The sequence below is a fragment of the Beta vulgaris genome, chromosome 2 (assembly GCF_026745355.1).
Source record: "Beta vulgaris subsp. vulgaris cultivar EL10 chromosome 2, EL10.2, whole genome shotgun sequence".
NCBI lineage: Eukaryota > Viridiplantae > Streptophyta > Magnoliopsida > Caryophyllales > Amaranthaceae > Beta > Beta vulgaris.
In genome coordinates, this window is record NC_079203.1 from 18,232,648 (window position 1) to 18,254,518 (window position 21,871).

A 21,871-nucleotide genomic window follows, 5' to 3' on the forward strand; every position below is an offset into this window, starting at 1 on the left:
ACACATATATATATATATATATATATATATATATATATATATATATATATATATCGCACGCATACATGGGGGACAATGATTTGGGGATATAATTTATTATTATTATTATTATTATTATTATTATTATTATTGTGCAATATATGAACCCTCATTATAATCACTTAGGCCTCATTTGAACCGTCATTGTAAACATATTAATATATGATAATTGTCATTTTTTATAGCATTATAACATATTAAGAGTCGTTATACTAATTTATAATCAATAGATCGAGTATTAGATTGATTTTACAATTATTTTGATATCAATGTTATATTAAAATGATTCAACATATTAGTATTTATATTGTTGTTGTTATTATTAGTATTCCTGTTCTTATTTGTCTTATTATTGCTATTTTTAACCTTCTTACTATTACTGTTATTATTTGTATTTTTACCTATTATCATTGTCACTTTATGTTTATTAGTATTATTATTCTCATTACCATCACAACTATTTAGAAACTTATATATCAATCATAATGCTTATAATAATAAATCATTTATATAAAGTTTGGAATTAATCGTTTACTCGTTATTATTGTCGCTTGTTATAATATATAATATTAAAACATATGAAGAGTCGTTCTACTCCTTATTCATTAGAGTGGTTTTACGCGGTTGATAATTCGAAATAAGAGTTGACTAAGAGAATATACTAAACATCACGGTAATCAATATAGTGTTTTTATTGATTTTTCGTTGTCATCCATATATTTATCGCACACACACATATATATATATGTCGATCTTAATACTTTTATTAATATTATTCGTTTACAAAATCCATAACAAAATCAAGATGGTCCGATCAAGAGTTACCCGAAGTTGAATTGACGTTCAGTAGCGAATGAACCCGACGTTTCACAATGATCAAACTAAGGCCATTACTAATTCAACCCGAGTACATTTGACTTAACTCAACCATACATGAAACCTAAATACGACTTGCGCAAACCTGGTAAAAAAATGACAACGGACGATCATACCCGGGAATGGATCGACTTGTAAATGAAACGCTCAGACCTGTCCGGCACCCGATAATCCAATGATTCAAATGTGTTAAACCCAGTTTAACAAAACCTGACCAATCATGACCTGTGACATTGACAATCAGAATCCTCACCTATCCGGATCTGACCTGATTCGCTGTAGGTATACCCAGAACCTGTTTGAGAACCTGTTTTGACACCACTAGTTACAAGGCTATTGATAAAAGGTGGTATATACAACTTGGTAGTTGCCTAGTTGGTAAGTTATTTAAAACGTGTCCGGCTACACTAACATGAGTAATTGTAGCCTTGTTGTTGTAGGGGAGCTCGGCCGACAATAGAACACTAATAATTGTAGTCTTAGGGGACCACGGCCGAGAATAGACCTAACACTATTAATATAAACGTGCCTACAGGCTACAGTACAAATAAATTTCAAACAACTTCTCCTCAACAGAAAGAGAAAAGACTTCATACTTCCTCGTGTAGTGTTATTGTGGGCACACTACTTTTATTTAAGAGAGATGATAGTCTAATGGTGTCACACAGGGTTTATGACCCGGTGGGTAGTTAACACACTAGAAATAGAGTATTAAAAAACTATTAGAATTGATGAGTTAGATTTCACTATTTATTTATTTTTATTAATAGTGGGTTTTTGACCCACTGAGTAGATAAAGTTTTTTCCTGTCGCACATACACCACTAGTTCATGATACATATACCGTACGTGGGTCATACATACATTTAATGTATTTTATTATAAAGGTAAGATAAAAAATATTAGGATACCCTTGTTTCGAGGGTAACACCTAATGCGTCCGATATAAGAATTGGAGAAAGGGAAGAATGATTACAATCTGAAATCTCATAAGATGAACAAACTAGGTGGCCAACATTAGCAATCCAGTCGGCTGCTCTATTGGCTTCTCTGAAGACATGTCGCACATGATAAGAGCGGAACTTTGAGAGTAAGAGTTTGGAATCTTTAATGATGGTGGCAATTTTTCAAGGAACTGACCAAAGATTATTTATAGCATTGATAATCAGTAGGTTATCACCTTCTACAATGATGTTTTGAATACCCATTTGCGAAGCCGTCTTTAGGCCATGGTGAAGAGCCGAAGCCTCGACAATGGTGACTGAGGCATGACCCAGATTGAACGTTTGTGCTTGAATAAGATGACCTTGATGATTGCGGATGTCATACATTAAATGAATGTATTACTAATAAAATATATTCTTTTTGTATGTATTACTACTAAAATGTATATTGTTACTAAAATTACAAACAATCGTTTAAAACAGTTTTGTTGTTCAACGATATTTGAATTTACATATAATACATAGACGATTAAAATACTATATTTCGAATTGAATTTTACTACATGGCAGGGATGAAAATATAACATTATTTTTCTACAAAGAAATTAAATATATGAAATCGACAGAATTTTTTTTATAGAAATCAATAGTAGAAAAATAGTGAAGATGAATAAGATGAAGCTAATATATGAATAATCTGGAAAAAAATTACAATTCTTTTTTTTTAGTTTCAAACAAAGGATTTATACAAATCTAAATAAAGAAAATTTCATAAAACAAAATTTTCAAACAAAGATAAACAACAAATTATTAAAAATAAAATTATTTGTCGAAACATTGTAAGTTTGTAATGTTTTTAGTAATCATATACATTTTAGTAACATATACACAAGGTATAAATTTTACTAGTAACACATACACCTAGTGGCTAGTATATGTGTGGCCCACCGCCCACATACCACAATATATATGTCGTCTTTACATTTTATTTAGCAAAGACTACAGTACTTTGGTGTTTGGTCCAGGTTTCAAAGCTCGGATTAATTCGTCCAAAGAGTCTTGCACAGCTAGATTATGGAACATTAGATTTATTTTTTGATTATGGACCTGCATAAAAAAACACAAATTTGATCCGGATTTTCAGTTAATAAAGTTGGCTTTCTGTTTCTGCGTAATGCCTTGAATACCTTATAAAAGTTATTTTATTATTGCTGTGTATTTCTTATACTTCCTCCGTTTCTAAATAAGTGCAACATTTGCATAGTGTTTACTATTCACATTTTAAACTTTAATTAGCTTTAGTGATTTACATTTTAGGAAAAACATAGTCATGTGAGATCTTGTTAGATTCGTCTGAATGTGAATTTTTTTAATATCAACTTTTTATAATTTTTACTTATTGATCATTGAAGATATTAATGGTTAAAATAATGCATTGGCAAACGTGCAAACAAGAAATGTTGCACTTATTTAGAAACGGAGGAAGTATATAATTTGACAACATTCACTTTTAAAGCAAATACAAAAATTATTTTTCGTCTAAATTTTACATTTCGCATTATAAAATAAAGGCCGAATTTCATCCCAATTGCACATGGCCTTGAAACTAAGCTCCTCTGTTTTTTTACCAGTTTATCCACATTTTCGGGCACAGAATTTTAAACTAAATATGTATTTGAGCAGTGAGTCACTGAAACAAAGTGCAAATATTAACAGATTCACATATTATTCAAGTTAATGTTGTACTCTAAAAGAAAAGTAGAGTGGAAAAGTAAAAGTGGATAAGATCATTTCGAAATTGAAAATAAAATGTAAATTAATAAAAGAACCAAAAATGAAAAAGATTTTTTAACTACAATAATACAAATTTTTGCCCGCTTTCTCACAAAAATAAAAACTTTTGATTATTTTTTAATAATACAAACTTTACATCAAAATTCTTCCACTAGGTCAAGTTGACTTGTAAGTGGTAAAACAGGTCAAAAAAATATTACAAAATGAGCTTTCTTCTTTCTCCCTCCTCCCCCAACCCCCACCCACCTGAACCACCTCATCTTGTTATCTCCTACAACAAGTTAACAACCGGTATTGCCTTACGGGAGGAATTTTGATCAAAAGTTTGTATTAATAAAAAATAATCAAAAATTTGTATTATTACGAAAAAACGACCAAAAACTTGTATTATTCTTGTTAAAAATCCAATTGAAAATGGATAAACTACTAAAAACAAGAGAGAGTAATTGAGTCTCCCCTACGACCTCCTTACACCAATAATTGTATCTCAGCCATAATATCAAGACTCAAGAGCAACCACAGTCCACATGTATGGTGAAACTTAATCTTGTCACTTCACTCTATAAATAGATCAGGATTATAAGCCCACTTCAGTAGAATGTGCCAATAAAAAAAAACTGAGTGAGGGAAAAAAAACACAAGAAAAACAATTCCAACTTTGAAGAAAAATGGCAATATTACCGAGGTTTATAACATTTATGTTTAACTCATCCTACTTCCAGTATGAAACAGAAATAGGGCAAAATCACGCGGCAGTGCGAGCTACATCTAATACAATAATTAGTGAGAAAAACTTCACCAAGTTTGAAGTGGTGAGTTCAAGTGTTCGGGGTATGGTTCACATCCGTACTTGCTACAATAACAAGTACCTGCAGCTCAACCCATCCGGAGTTTATTATTACGCCACTGCTGATGAGCCCGAGGAAGACCGTGCCAAACGGTCGTGCACTTTGTTCAGGTTTGTCATCTCCGGTGACAATGTGACTTTCTTCCACCAGGTCAGTAGTGCTGAGCGGCCTGTGATAGTTTATGTAGGTGGTTTCCTCGGAGTAACCTTTGGTAATATTCTTTCACTTTACATTCTTTAATATATTTTTTATAATACTTCCTCTAATCCTTATGTTTGGTTTATCCGTAGTTGCTTTGTTTACAACATACTCCCTCCGACCCACTAAAATTGCGACATTTACGTTTACACGGGATAGAAAAAATGTGTTTAATTGCTTAATCTTTAGTTGTATTTTGAAAAAAATCACATAAAATTATAAGTTTGATATTTGAATAACATATGCTACGACGAATCTAACAAGATCTTATATAATCAAATTGCTTTAATAATGTATTAATGAGAATTCGCAGTCAAATTCACAAACTTTTTGACTCCAAAAATGAAAATGTTACAAATTTAGTGGAAGTCAGGGATGACCAAGAAACAAGAGTGGGATCCATAAAATCAGTATAGGTCATAAAAGAAGTCACTTGTAGTAAGATCTTTTGAAGCTAATAGTGACCCTATGCATAAAACATTTTTTGTGATAAAGAGTAATTTCACTATAAGTGACCTATTTAAGATAAATGGTGACATTTTAACTCAAAGTCAGTGGCAGATCTAGGAATTAAGTCTCGTGGGTTTAAAGTTGTTTGAACAAAAATATAAAACTGATTCTTATTCTAAATTACTCTTTATGGGGAGGAACGAATTAAAATAGCTTTTTGTGAGGGAAACACCACTTAAATTATTTTTTTTTTGGAAGGAAGGACAAAACAAAATACTTCCTTTGGCAACTAAACACCAAATTACGATTTTCAGGCAAAATTGTCAAGTTTCCGGCGTTGACTTACACTTCCCTCCAAAACATCGATTTTTTTTTCTTCTTTTGTCTCATTCTGCCCTAATGCCTGAAAACTCGTAATGTGGTGTTTAGTTGCCAAAGGAAGTATTTTATTTGGTCATTCCCTCCAAAAAAAAATTTAATTAGTATTTTCCCTCAAAAAGCCTATTTTAATTGGTGTTTTCCCACAAAAAACCCTAATATTATTATATTATACCCCTCTCGGCTCTCTCTATATATTTATGATATGTTGTGAAAAATAATACGTACATGGGTTGTGGCATGCATGAATGACGCAACAGCGAGTTCCCCTGGAGCATACAGGTTTAGATTTAGGGACATGACAAGCCTTGTAATCTTGCCGAAGCATGTACTATTCAAAGGGGACGATGGAAACTACTTAAGAGCACGGAAAGGTAGATGGCTCGAGTTCGTTGCCAACGATCCAATGGATTGGAGAGTGCACCACATTTCAACTCTTGTACCTAATACTGGTGATGTCCGCCTGCTTTCCCCCAGATTCAATTTGTACTGGCAAAGGATAAACAGTGACTGGCTCAAGTGCGACGCCGGCGAAACCGGTCATCAGAACCTCCTCAACTCCATTTTCCGCCCGATAAGGCAGAGTAGTAGTAGCCAAGGCACCACTATAGCTCTCTTGAACACGACTAACAACAGGTATTGTCAGAGATGGACCAGTGGGGGAAACGCTGGTCGTATTAGAGCTTCCGCCTTGAACGTCCCATCTAATGCCTTGCTGACGGTGGAGGAGGCAGTCAGGGATCGAGAAATCTCTAACATCAGGTATCTATATTACCCGTGCGTCCCCAATAACATGCATCCCTATAACATCATTTTTTATAATTTTATTAATACATATTACCTTCGTTTCCTAAAGATCTTCCTTGTTACTATTCCTACAGATACCAAGAAAGATCCATTTGTGTGCGGTATGGGGTGGGTAAAGTAGGAGAGAGAAAGGCGTTAAGATAAATAATAAATAAAAAAAAAGGTTTAAAGTAGGAGAGAGAAAGAGAGTAAAATTGAATTAATAATGTAATGGTGGACCATATGATATGGACATGAGAGGGTAAAAAGGTAAAAAAGAAATTTCAAATAAGGAATAAAGTAAAATAGGGAAGATCTTTTAGAAACGCACTTATACGAAAAGAAGGAAGATCTTTAGGAAACGGAGGGAGTACATAACTAAATATAATAACTATCAAAGATGAAAAAAAAACAAATGAAAATTATTTTAAGGCACAAAGGGGAGTATATAATAATCTTCTTAATGACCTCTTATCTAAGCAATGTTGTTAGTATTGATTTTGAAATATAACGATTGGTATCTATTTGGATTATATATGAGTGATTATTTATTTCAGAATCTGTTGATTAGCTAGTTACAACAAAAGATCAATTCTTAAGTAAATCTTTGAACACTAGAAGTTCACACTTTTAGTTTCAATGGACTGATATTTAAGGAAAAACCTACAAATTATCATAATACGAGCGTTTTTTCTTTATTTATATATATATATAGGAAAGATTCACTTAGTATGATTATTATATTTATATATTCCTTTTTCAATACAATTATTCCAATCAAATAAATAAGATAGCATACTCAAGGTTTGAGATAAAATTCTATCTAAATCAAAGTATTTTGTTGCTTTCCATGTGCTAAAAAGAAATTGAGTAATAATGAGGGTAGAAAAGAAAGAGATGAATGGTTGGTTGGTTGGGCCTTACCTATATCTCATATCCATTTTGAATTCTCAGTTTCATGTAAAAAGTAGTTAAAAAAAATTAGAATTGGCTCAAGTGGTGAGATTTTCATCTTCTCTAGCAAAATTATTAGGTTCAATTCCTACCCTAAGAATTTACTTGGGATTTAAGGGGAGGGGGAAGGGGGTTTGAGGATGTATGGCATGTAATGGCCCTCTCGATGGGGATCTGCGCAAGGACAGCACAAAGGAATTTTTCTTACCAATGTTTAAAAAATAAATATAAAAAGTAGTTAAAAAAAGGTATAATTCCCAAATAAAAGTGCTAAAAATTCTTGGTACAGGTATCATATAGATGATGCTCGCACCTATGATATGATTCCTATAAGGTCCGTGCCCCAAATTGTGTATAACTATGGCCATAGTGAGGCCATAACGAAGGTGGGATTCTCCTACACGGAGGTGATGGAGGACATGTTCAGCTCGTCACATTCGTGGAAATTGTCTGTCACTTCTACCGTCAAGGTCAGATTTATCCCAAAGATAGTTGAAGGAAAATTGACTGCAAATGCATCTTACTCAGGTAATAAATATAAAAGTGAGGTCACAACCCACTTAAATTATCTCAATTTCTAGAAGTTATTTTTTCTAATATATATCTAATCTTGTTCTAGACCATTTTTTTTATCTCAAAATTTTACGTGTAATAACACATTAATTATATGTTTGTTGTGCATCTGCCACGATAGGTGAGGTTAAATGGTCCCAGAAGAACAGAACCGAGGAAAGAATAACTAGTTCCACCAATGCTCCAGTACCGGCAAGAAGTATTACGAGGGTGACCTTGGTCGTTGCACAGGGTTCCATGGACGTCCCCTACTCTTACAAACAACGTGACGTCCTTATGGATGGCAGCCTTGACATTAAGGATATGCATGATGGCCTTTTCTCTGGTCTCAACACCTTTGAATTACAATATATTATCGGTGAACCTCAAAGCCTCCCTCCAAATGCCAATCCGCCACCAGGCCAGGATAACATTGTCATCGTTCCAGGTGAATCCAGGGACCTCCCTAGGATGGCCATCCCACGTACACTTGTAGTAGATGAATTCAAAGTGAAAGGGAAGGATCAAGGAGAAAAGGAGGAACCAATTCCTATGGAAGAAGACGATCAGGGGGGAGAGGAGGAACTAGTTCCCCTGCCATCTAAGCTTTGACTTACATTAATTGTCCTATCTATATTTTTAAAAATATTTTCATGGATGAATAATAATGTGTGTGTTTTCCTATCACACATAATGTGTTTTTACTATGATCCATGTAGCTATGGCACGTTTTCTCTAATTCCTAGTTTTGTTAGGACTCCTTTATGTAGTTTCCTAGCTAGTTTTGTTAGGTGTACTATGTAAAATATGAGTGTTAGTTGTTTTCTTTAAGTTGATCACCGTGACTTCGCTACTTGAATATTTTAATTCTTCTAGTAGATTATGCATGAGGCATATGTCCCTTACCTATTGGAATGAAGCCGACATCTTCTTCTAGCTAAGATGAGTTCTAGTAATCCTTCATCACTTCTAGCATCTGCTATTTGACTCAGACTTGAGTAGTTTTTATTGAAGAATAAAGTAGAGAGTTGATATGATTACGCAAACATAATCTAGCTTAGTTTCAAATAAGCTTCACTCACCTAAAGTTCATTAAGGGTTCTAACTCTAATACTATGGATTCAGTCACTAAATTAAAGATCAAAATTAGTATAGTTCACTCCATAAATATCTCACCTAAATTCAATCTAAACTTTAACAAGGGTTTTGAATTAATATTTAGATTCACCCTTGATACATGTCGTTTACCGTATTAGATTATAAACCTAATATTTACAAGTGACGACACAATTAACTACCATTTTAGCTTCATAGTTTTATTATTTTTAATTATTAGTACGATAAATAGTCGACCTTGACAACTTAACCAAATATAATTACTATATTAACTGTAAAGACTTTGATAGCAAAGACTCTCTATCTTCCCTTAACCAATTATGAACTAGGCCAAAATCGATTCTAAACCGATCTAATTAATACAAATATGATCGTAACTTGTACTAAAATTGGAAGCATTATAGACTAGGAGACATCATTAGTCTTAATTACTCTAATCACCTTACAATAATTAGGTTGAAATTAATTTTTCTAATTTAAATTAAAGCATGATCCCAGACTTAACGTAAATTAGGGACTACTTGACTATATGATCCAAACTAAGCCAAAATATATAGATAGCAATAATTGACAATCATGCATGCACTAGTAATAATATGCATAATCACCAATTAAACATGAATCACAAGCAAATTCAAATAATAGTTAATGGGTAAAAAACTTAAGTCGATAATAATATCCAAACTAATTCACCATAATAATAATAATAATATAATAAAATAGCAAGGTAGATTGAAAGATTAGCAATTCAGAACAATAAGAGAAGAACTCATGAATATGTACCCAAGAACACCGTACAAAACTCGACTACGACCCCCGTTTCACCGTGGTGTAAGTTCTATTGACTATCAATCTAAGAATAATATCAAACAATAATAGAATATCAAATAATAAAGCAGGAAAGAACACACCAGAAATTTTACGTGGAAACCCAAGAACTGGGAGAAAAACCACGAATATGCACTAGGAATCGATGAATATTCAAGAAAGATTACAAAAAAGCGCTCAAGAACTCTCTCTATAGCTTTTTCTCTCTCTAATATGTGAATAATGATGAATAATACAATTAATGACGAATTAGGGCACCTATTTATACCCCCACTTAGTAAAACGCGTTTTCGGAACGAAAACGGCCCAAAACAGACCCCGCCCGATCAGGTCGAGCGAGACCCGCCCGATCGGGCGCTTAACGCTCGAAGAATTTTTGCTCCCGGGCCCGATCGGGCAACAAACGCCCGCGTCGTAATTCGGCCTGCATGCCGCCCGATCGGGCGAGATGGCCCGATGCCATCGGGCGAGCCACAAACACACGCTGCCCAGTTTCCTTGCGGGCCCGATCGGGCTCCCTCGCCCAACCCGATCGGGCGAGACTTAAAACAGCCATAACTTCTTCGTTTCTTATCGGAATTGGGCATAATGACCTATCGTTGGAAAGCTCTCGGAACAAGATATCACCTCCACTTTGAATCACCTCAAAATAATTTATATATTGAAAGATATGTCCATTCAAAGTTCGCCTTATGCCCAATATGACGTTTTTCCTTTAAGCAACCTCATCTCCACACCCATACACCTCCATGAGCTCCATATACTACCATATACCCAACAATCTCACACTTGGAGATAGGTGTAAGTGAAGAAAACTTCATACCTTCATCATCCTCTCATTAATCTCAACTCCTACACACAACTCCCACTGTAAAAGCAATCTCTAGTCGTGTCCAAACCATGGCATACTTAATGCATCCCATGACAACACATCTCCTCTACACCAAGGAAAATAACATTGAAGTTTGCACCAACTCCAATTCAAACACATCAAAATCTACACCGACTTTATTTTTAATGACTAAACTCCAAATCATTGCACCATCACTCCATGAACCTACATACCCTCCTACCCCGGAGGTCGGATCACCTTAGAGACAAGTACAACCAAACGAAAATCCCTTCCTCAATAACTAAGGAAAATAACCACTTCCTCTCCAACCAAAGAAGCACATTGAAATCGATCTCATCAAAACTTCAATACAACAAATTACCACCTAAGCCAAAGAAGCTTCTCATTGTTCTAAAAGCAAACTCACCTTGCTCCCACTCGAACAATACACCCTTTGTTCCACTTAGGATTTCCGGCACATCATGCTTGTGTGCCATCCTTCACCTTGTACGCTTACCGGTCAATTTGCCACCGGTATACCGCTTCACCACGGTTCTCATTTCTTAGCCCACTATAGATAGTTTTCAGACCAAACAACACTTTACATGAAGTTCTCATCCCAATCTCGGATCCCTTTGTTGTGCTCCCCGTGGTGTAAAGTGTTCCACTCCTTGCCCCACGAGCTATGATCATTGCTCCCTTGACAATCTTCCAAGAACCACCATCAAACACAACCTTGTAACCCGATGTAGCAAATTGGGCTACCGATATCAAGCTTTTCTTCAACCTTGGGATAAACTTGACATTCTTCAACTCCAACGAGCCACCATGAGTGAATTTTACATTCACATCACCTTTCCCCATGACTTCCACTGCCTTGTCATCCGCGAGGTAGACCTTTTCAAGTTTTTCGGATTTGACATTCCGAAACAACTCCCTGCATGGTGAGGAATGATGAGAAGAACCTGAATCTAAGACCCATGATCCGAGCACCCAACCAACTCTTCCTGATCATCCATGCTTACCATCAAAGCATCAGAATCGTACTCAGAAATCAAGTTAGTTGATGCTTCTTCTTCATCATCACTTTCTTGAACCTTCTTCTTCCCTTTCCCATTCACTTTCTTTGGACAATCTCTCTTTAAATGTCCTTCATTACCACACCCCCAGCAAGTAACACTAGCCCTGCCTTTTGACTTACTCCGGCCCCCCTTTGACTCCGATATTCCCTGAAAGTTCCTCCCTTTTCCCCTCCCTCTACCTTCTGCACTGTATGCTCCAGATGATTCTCCACTCTCCTTCCTTCGAATGCTCTCACTCAAAATCAGATCACGGACAACATCATAAACCAATTTCTCTTTACCAGAGGAATTACTAACAGCAGTTACAACAGTTTCCCAAGCAGTAGGTAAAGAGGACAACTAAATTAGGGCTTTCACTTCATCCTCAAAGACAATATTAACCGAAGAAAACTGACTTATTAATGAATTAAATTCATTAATATGTTCAGCAGCAGAACTACCATTATTCATCTCTAAATAAAATAAACGGCGCATCAGATATACCTTATTCATTGCAGAGGGCTTTTCATACATATCTAACAGTGCTTTGATCCATTCAGCCGTTGTTTTGATATCCTTCACATTGAACACCACAGTCCGAGCCAATGTCAAACGCACCACCGCTAGTGCCTGCCTATCTAGTACCTTCCACTTAGCCTCCTCAATCTCAGCAGGTTTTTCATACAAAGGTTGATACAGATTTTTCTTATATAAGATGTCTTCTATTTGCATCTTCCAATATCCAAAATCTGTCCCATCAAACTTCTCAATTCTAATCTTTGAATACTCCATTGTTAATTATTCTAGATCTAGACAATAATCAAACCTAGCTCTTGATACCACTTGTAAGTTCTATTGACTATCAATCTAAGAACAATATCAAACAATAATAGAATATCAAATAATAAAGCAGGAAAGAACACACCAGAAATTTTACGTGGAAACCCAAGAACTGAGAGAAAAACCACGAATATGCACTAGGAATCGATGAATATTCAAGAAAGATTACAAAAAAGCGCTCAAGAACTCTCTCTATAGCTTTTTCTCTCTCTAATATGTGAATAATGATGAATAATACAATTAATGACGAATTAGGGCACCTATTTATACCCCCACTTAGTAAAACGCGTTTTCGGAATGAAAACGGCCCAAAACAGACCCCGCCCAATCAGGTCGGGCGCTTAACGCTCGAAGAATTTTGCTCCCGGGCCCGATCGGGCAACAAACGCCCTTGTTGTAATTCGGTCTGCCGCCCGATCGGGCGAGATGGCCCGATGCCATTGGGCGAGCCACAAACACACGCTGCCCAGTTTCCTTGCGGGCCCGATCGGGCTCCCTCGCCCAACCCGATCGGGCGAGACTTAAAACAGCCATAACTTCTTCGTTTCTTATCGGAATTGGGCATATGACCTATCATTGGAAAGCTCTCGGAACAAGCTATCACCTCCACTTTAAATCACCTCAAAATAATTTATATATTGAAAGATATGTCCATTCAAAGTTCGCCTTATGCGCAATATGACGTTTTCCCTTTACGCAACCTCATCTCCACACCCATACACCTCCATGAGCTCCATATACTACCATATACCCAACACGTGGCTCTTGTTCGACCTTGAATTCGAGACTAAGCTTCCCTTCAATGGCTTCCTTCACTTGCTAATTACCAATCTCCAACTCAATCAAACCCTCTCTCAACTCTCGATATTTCTTGGCAAATTGTGCATGTCATTTTTGGCGTGAGAATACGGGTAATATATACCTCAATAAAATTCAGTATTTGAGGTGAGAAGAAGATAGGAGAATCCCCAAAAGATTATACTGAAAATTGGATGAAATCCCATCTTAATTGTGCGTGAATAGCACTGGAAGTTTGTTGGCTATTGGATTGATTGTTGGCTTTCCTTGTGTTTGCTTTCCGGATATATGAAAATAAACTCATAAGGATATCTTCTTTACTCCATCTTGCAGCATCTTATAAACTTCCATTTCCTTAATTTGTTGTACCCACATGGCTCTTTCAGTAATTCATAGTAAGTGGACTTTACTAGTGGTGTCAAAATAGGTTCTCAAACAGGTTATGGATCTACCCACAGCGAACCAGGTCAGGATTTTGATTTTCAGCGCCCCAGGTCATGATTGGTCAGGTTTTGTTCAAGTGGGTCGAACACATTTGAATCATTGAATTCCCAGGTGTCGGACAGGTCTGAGCGTTTCATTTGCAAGTCGATCCATTCCCAAGTATGATCGCCTGTTTCTTATTTTTTTGTAGGGTTTGCGCAGGTCGTATTTAGGTTTCATTGTGAAACATCGGGTCCATTCGCTATTGAACATCAATTCAACTACGGGTAACTCTTGATCAGGCCATCTTGATTTTGTCATGGATTTTGTAAACGAATCATATTAATAAAAGTATTAAGATCTACATATATATACATATGTGTATGTGCGATAAATATATGGATGATAACGAAAAACCAATGAAAACACTATATTAATTATTGTGATGTTTAGTGTATTCTCTTGGTCAACTCTTATTTCGAATAATCAACTGCATAAACCACTCTAATGTGTAAAGGAGTAGAACAACTCTTCAATGTTTTAATATTATATATTATAAACAACGACAATAATAACGAGTAGACGATAATTCCAAACTTTATATAAATGAATTATTATTAGAAGCATTATGATTAATATTTAAGTTTGTAAATAGTTATGATGGTAATGAGAATAGTAATACTAATAGACATAAAGCGACAATGATAACAGGTAAAAATAATAATAATAACAGTAATAGTAACAAGGCTAAAAATAGCAATAGTAATACAAATAAGAACAGGAATACTAATAATAACAATAACAATATAAATACTAATATGTTTAATCATTTTAGTAGTACATTGGTATCAAAATAATTGTAAAACTACTCTAATACTCTATTGATTATAAATTAGTATAACGACTCTTGATATGTTATAATATTATAACAAATGACAATCATACATTCAAATGTTTACAACGACAGTTCATATGATGCCTAAGTGATTATAACGAGGGGTCATATGTTGCAAAATAATAATAAGTAACTTGTACTTACTCCGTAAGTGATTAAGTTAACAAGTACTTACTAGTTACTAAATAGTAACTTGTTAACAACCATATGGTAACTTAACATTTAGTCAATCGGATGGTGCTGTTGTCTGTGTAGCTGTTAATCGGATGTTTCAATTCATTTAAGCTAATCACCTTTACGTGTAATGCATTTTGACACAACAAGAATCCACCTATTTAGCGTCTGACATTAGCGTCCGTCAGACAAAGGAGACGGTATAAGTCAACATACCGTCCGTCTTTTACGCAGATGATAACTAGTTTATGATTTAGCGTCCATCTGTAAGCCAGACGTAATTTACCGTCCGCCTACAGACATTAGCGGCGGTGGTGATGCGTTTGCGACTTAGTATCCTACAATTGCTTACAATATCTATCCTGTATATATTTCGAGACGTGAGAACATATAATTTAGTTAAGACCGTTAACTTATGTTTATGTATGTATGAATTTATGTTAGTGTATGTATGAATTTCTAATTAATGCAAACAGACCATTAGTGCAGAATTCGGCGCATTAGCGGACGGCTTGAGTATATTTTGTTGGAAAATGAAACAGGTTAAAAACTATTCAAATACAATTAGTGTTATTTTTTTTTAAAAAAAAACAATTAGCGTCCGCCTTGTGAAACTAGCGTCCATTATATGCAAAGTGAATCTCACCAGAAGTCGAGTAATTAGCGACTGCTTTTTGCAAATTAGCGTCCGTCATAACGGATGCTAAATAGCGTCCGCAGCCTTTGCAGACGCTATTTAGCATCCGAAGCCTTAGCAGACGCTAAACTTCAGAAATCAGACGCTAAATTTTTAGCGACCGCTTATCGGACGCTAATTGAAGTATTAGCGACCAGGGGTTTTGCATCAGACTTTTAGCGTCGGTTGACGGACGCTAATTCTTTTAGCGTCCGATCCCGCGTTTTTAGCGTCTGATTTTTGCGGACGCTAAAGGCTGACATTCTTGTTATGTGAATCTTAAAAATTTACTTAAATGATTTGAAGTTATCGTCTTTAAGTTAAAGTCATTCGGAAACTTATTCAAGACGTTTTTATTGAATGAGATTAATATATCAATGTAAGTCGATAAGCTTATTCAAGAAAACAATACTCCGTTCAAGTTAATCGTCATCAAACTATATATTCATTTTGAAACACAAAACATCTACTTGAATCGAAACAGGTTTTTATGAAATTAGTAGCAATAATATTGATAATAATAGCAATAAAGATTATAATAGTAACGATATTAATTATCAATTATCATTGCTAAATTTATTATTATTGAATATAAAAATCGAAATCTCCATCAAATTTTGATAACGAACATAAAAAGTAAAATTGATAGATTTGACACTCTATCCTAACCATTGATCATATCAAATCTATGGCTAAAACCTCACTAACACACCCACACACGAACTATTCCAATTCCCTTTCTCCATATATAAACCTTACTCCCTTACCTAAACCCTAACCTAACTCCACTTCTGTCTTTCTTCAGCCTCTCTTTTGGACTTTCCATGACTCATGAGAAAGAGAGGGAGGAAGTTAGCAGCGCTAAAGGATAAGGGGTGGGGCGGTTGTTTGACGGCGGTAGGTGGTGCTGCTGTGTTAATTAGTGGTGATTGAAAAGTCACTAGTAGAATAAATGCTTATTGCTGTTGTCATTAAGTGGCCTATTGCGGCGGTTTTGGCAGCGCAACAATAAAGGGGGTAACAATAGGTAATTAATATATTGCTGCGATTTTAAACCGCAGCAATATGTTAAAATATTGCTGCGGTATCTAGCGAAAACCGCAGCAATATATTTATTTTATATTAGAAAATTTTAGTATATTGCCGCGGTTTTTTGGGCAAAAATCGCAACAATATACTCTATTTTATAATAAATATTAAGCATATTGCTGCGGTTTTTACCAGAAACTGCAGCAATAGGTAAAAGTATATGTACCTTTTTTTTTTGCATTTTGCAATTAAATTTGAGAAATAAAAGCAGCATGTTTTGTGTATAATCTTCCGGTATTAAACTGTTGAGCTACATAAACGGTTGAATGAGTGACTTTTCAAGCGACAAGTTCAATGGATATAACATCTCAAAATGGAGGTTCAAAATAAGTTTGTCTATCAGATCTTATGGCAACTTAAATTTTAGTTACAATGACTCATTACAAAAAAATATAATAAAAACAAAAAATATATTAAAAAAATAAGAAACAGAAAATATAAAAAAAAAACCTAAAACAAAATATCTACAAATCTAAAATAACGAAAAAAAACACCAACAAGTGTTGAAACTTAAAGAACAAAAATTATGAGACCATGAAGAACCGAAAAAACGAGTGTTGAAATTATGCATATGAACGGTTGAATAATCTGGCGGACGAACACCAACAAGTGTTGAAACGAGGGTTGACGAACCAACGGTCAAATCTGGCGGACGAACTATCGAATCTGGTGGACTAACGATCGAATCTTGGTCGTGGTTGAAGCTCTGGCAGAGGAACGACGGTCGTGGTTGAGGCTTTGGCGGACGAACAAACGAAACTTAAAACTCTGGCGGATGAACAATCGATCGTGGTCGAGAGGAGGAGAGAGAGATCTGGCGTACGAACGATCGGTCGTGGTCGAGAGGAGGAGAGAGAGAGGAAGAGAGGAAGAGAGGAGAGAGAGAGAGGGGCGTGAGTGAGAGGAAAAGAGGCGTGAGGAAGAGAGGCGTGAGTGAGTGAAAAACCCTAAATGTAAATCTTTTATAATTAATTTTAAAAGTCTATTGCTGCGATTTTTTGTAGGAACCGCAACAATAGGTTAAAATAATAATCTTTTATATTATTTTAATATATTGCTGCGGTTCTTGCCAGAAACACCAGCAATATGTTTGGTCAAATAGATTAAAAATTTCAAAAAAAATTCTTTCAAACAATATTGTTGCGGTTTTCGGCCGAGACCGCAGCAATATGGTTATTTTATTTTTTTTCTTTTCTTTTTGCGTCATATATTGCTGTTTATGGGTAAAACTGCAGCAATATTACCGTAACAATAATTGGATTATTCTACTAGTGAGTGGAGAGCAGTGGTTATGGTGGTGGTTGCCGGTGGCCGAAGAAAACAGAGAAAATGGAGATTGAATTTTTACTTCCAATTCAACTAATTGATTTTATTTTCTGAGTTTTGTTTGTTGATTTGTGATGAAATTTCGAACTCAAACTCTCTTATTTATAGTTGAATGACTAACTCAGGAGATGTATTTTCAAATTTAAAAATTCTCCAAACCATTAGCATCCATGGATTTCAAAAAAACAAGAAGCTTGACCTATTATTTTTCTTAATTTCGGTGGGTTAAGTGTGATTGAGAGAGTAAAATTTCAATGGGTTTATAGAAGATTAAGTACACTGAGTTGGAATAGGTTGTTGTTGTTGAGCAACCTCCATCCTTGCTTTTACACGTATGGAGGAGGAGGAAGATGTTTACTTTTGTTTTTGTTTTTGTTTTTTTGATTTGGAGATGTTGGTGCTGGGTTAATTTAGCTTATGGGTTTGGGCTCATGACTTGGACAAAGAGGCCATCAAAATTTGTTATTATACCCAAATTACTTACAAAGTTGACTACAAAATTTTAGTAGTTTGATTTATAAATTTCATTATCAGTAAGTTATTTAATAAATATTTAATTCCTTTTTCATATAACTTAGAAATCCAAATATAATAAAAATTAACTTAGTGATTTTGATTAACTTGTGAATTTGAGTACAATTTAATCTAAATAATAATAAATTAGTTTGGTTACAAAACAATTTTGGTTGAGTTAAGTTCGTTTTTCAATTAAAATTTGTCAAGTTTAACTCAACTTTTGTTCATTTTCTTTTAGTAAAAATAATTTACGTAATTGAATTTTAATAATTTTATGGTGTTTACTCGTCCAAATTGGTTGGTTTGAAAAATTGGATTAAATAAGACAGATTTTATTTTATTTAGTTAACATGAATTAAGAGAGTAAGGTACACAAATAATTCAAAAATAAATGAAAATAAGAATATAAACCAATACATCATATTGAAAGTGTAACCCTCAAATAGTCAAATTGAATGTAATTTAATTATTAAATGTAAGCAAATTTATAAATTAACATATTTAAATAATTTTGTAGATATAAAAAAATATTTGAATTTTAGTAATATCTTGTTGAGTACGATCGGGTTCGAGTTTGAAAGCAGGTCTGTCTGATCGGGTTCGGGTTTGAAAGCAGGTCTGTCTGATCAGGTTAGGATATAATGTTGCCGGGTGCCGGTCGCGTCTGGGTAATCTCAGGTCAGGTTTCGGTCAGGTCTGGAGACTGACCCTCACAGGTCGAACCAGGTTCAAGTCAGGTCAGAATCAGGTTGACCCAGCGATCATATCTGTTTCTGACACCACTAACTTTACTTCATTAATTTAGTCAGCCATGTAGTTTAGTCGTCTTCATGTTAATTGCTGCACAAATATACCTATAATATAATAACATACTAAACTAGTGAAATTAATCATAAAAATATAGTTTGATTAATAAAAATGTATGAAATAATAATGTCAGATAAAAAGCCCGAAATAATAAACAAAAGACGACTAGAATATTCATTAAAGATTAAAAACAAGGATAGTTATGCACTTATCAACCCTCTAAATGCAATAATAATTCTGGATATAATCTGTCCAATATCAAGGATAAACTCACATTTAGCTTTTAACAAAAAAAAATACTATATATATCTTCTATAAATTAATTCGACCATAAATACAAGTACATGAAAGAGATCATAAACCAACTAAAACTAAGAAAAAGAAATCGGAAAAGTAAATCTATGTTTATCCTACACACCTAAGATAGAATGAAACTAAAGTCATGACTGGCTTAAAACAAGTAAAACATATTCCAAGTATAATAGTAAAATCATATAAGCAAAAAATACTGTCACTACTAGGTTTCTAACTCAATTATAATTCAAACTCAACTAGGACTAATAATCCAACTAAGTTTTAGATTACTAATCCAACTACAATTAGAAATCAGAATTACAATCTTTACTCCTAATAAAAGTAGGATTACATGAGTTCTACTCCTACTAGAAATAGGATTTCTAGCAATACTCCTAATAGGAGTTCTCCCCAACTTATTTTCAGTTCAATTCAGTTCAGTTTGATCAGTTCAGTTCAGCTCCAATAAGTTCAGTTCAATTCAGTTCAGTTCAATTCAGTTCAGTTCAGTTCAGCTCCAATAAGTTCAGTTCAGTTCAGCTCAGCTCCATTCTTTTATAACCATTTTGTTAAATATTATTATGTTGGTATAATTTATTTTACTAATTACTCTTATTATTATTATTATTATTATTATTATTATTATTATTATTATTATTATTATTATTATTATTATTATTATTATTATTATTATTAGAAGTATTATTAGAAGTAGTAGTAGTATTATCATCATTATTATTATTATTATTATTATTTAAATATATATCATTACTATTAAGTATTATTATTGTTGTTGTTTCTATATATTATTTAATTATTATACCTTTACTCATTATTATTGCTATTATTATTGGGAGGAACATGGTTTAGGTCAAAGCACAAATAAACCCACTTTTTTTAGCCCATAAACCAATCAAACCGCGTCAAGACGTTTTATGATGTAATTTTTGCGGTCCAACCCAATCATTATTTTTATTACTAAATATTTTTATATTATTAAATTTAATTATTGAAATAGTAATATTAATTTACTTCTTAGATATTATTGTTATTATATATCATCATCAAGTATTAATATATTAATACAAATGATATAAAATAATAATTATTAATTATCATTATTATCATTAATTATTATTATTATTAATTTATGATTATTAATATTATTTATTTATAACTATCATTTAAAAATATCCAAAATACTATTAATATTATTATTCATTATTATTACTTATCATTACAATTATTATTTAATATTCATATTATTATTGTTTAAAATATTATTTATATATTTATTACATTCAATTTAATTTAATTTAATTCAGTTCAGTTCAGTTCAGCTCCAATAAGTTCAGTTCAGTTCAGCTTTTTATGCCGAAGAGAACAGGCCCTAAGCTAGCATTCAATTACGCATCAAAAGCAAATAATAGAAAGAACAAATTCTTAATCTCACTAAATTCCATACTCAAACAAATGCATGAGCTGGCTTTATATAGGACAAGTGCATAACAAATGGAACTAACCAACCTTAGCTAATACTTAGGCAACTACTAGTATGTGTGTCACTACGGCACTACTTAAGCTTCCACTGAGAATAATTCAACTTAATAAAAACATGTTATTAAAGTGGTAATAATTTTTTCAAACTAATTTTCAAGCTTTCATCTTCCCATAGAATAAAACTGCATTTTTTGATCTCTTCCATAACTCAATGACTTCCGATTTTCATCAGAACATCAAGATCCCCACAATGCTACACATGCACTCACGTTTAAGAAGAGCTTGCTCTCTTCTTTCAAAATTTTGAGCAAAATTGATTTATTCGCCTAACTTATCCCTTTTCTTATTGATATGGATGCAAAGGCACTTGTTAACCATGAGCCTATTGACTTGATATATTAATCTATAGCAAGAGTGTGGAAGACCATTTGGCTCACTTGCGCCAACTATTCATAAAACTAAGGGAACAAAAACTTTATGGAAAGCTAGAGAAGTGTGAGTTCCTTGTAAACAAAGTGGCGTTTTTAGGGTACATTGTGTCACAAGAAGGAGTACATGTTGATCCTGATAAAGTGAAAGCAATTTCAACTTGGATAGCACCTAAGAATGTATCTGAATGTAGAAGCTTTCATGGTTTGGCATCCTTTTATAGAAGGTTCATTAGAAACTTTTCTTCTATCATGGCACCTAACACAAAATTGATGAAGAAAGGAGAGTTTACTTGGACTTCCTTAGCACAACAAGCATTTGAAGATATAAAAGGTAAACTATGTTGTGCACCTGTTTTAGCATTGCCTAATTTCCATAAGCTATTTGAGGTGGAATGTGATGCAAGTGGAGTAGGGATTGGAGTTGTTCTATTGAAAGAAAAGAGGCCA

At 34.0% G+C, this 21,871-nt stretch overlaps 1 protein-coding gene across 1 annotated transcript; it reads left to right on the forward strand.

Moving 5' to 3' along the window:
• The first annotated feature begins 4,109 nt into the window (after positions 1–4,109).
• LOC104887222 (hypothetical protein) lies at positions 4,110–8,654 on the forward strand. The gene is made up of 4 exons (XM_010671816.3): positions 4,110–4,711; positions 5,787–6,288; positions 7,556–7,794; positions 7,961–8,654. Exons 1-4 carry the CDS (start codon positions 4,321–4,323, stop codon positions 8,428–8,430), a joined length of 1,602 nt encoding a protein of 533 aa, XP_010670118.2. The 5' UTR covers positions 4,110–4,320; the 3' UTR covers positions 8,431–8,654.
• Positions 8,655–21,871: the final 13,217 nt, after the last annotated feature.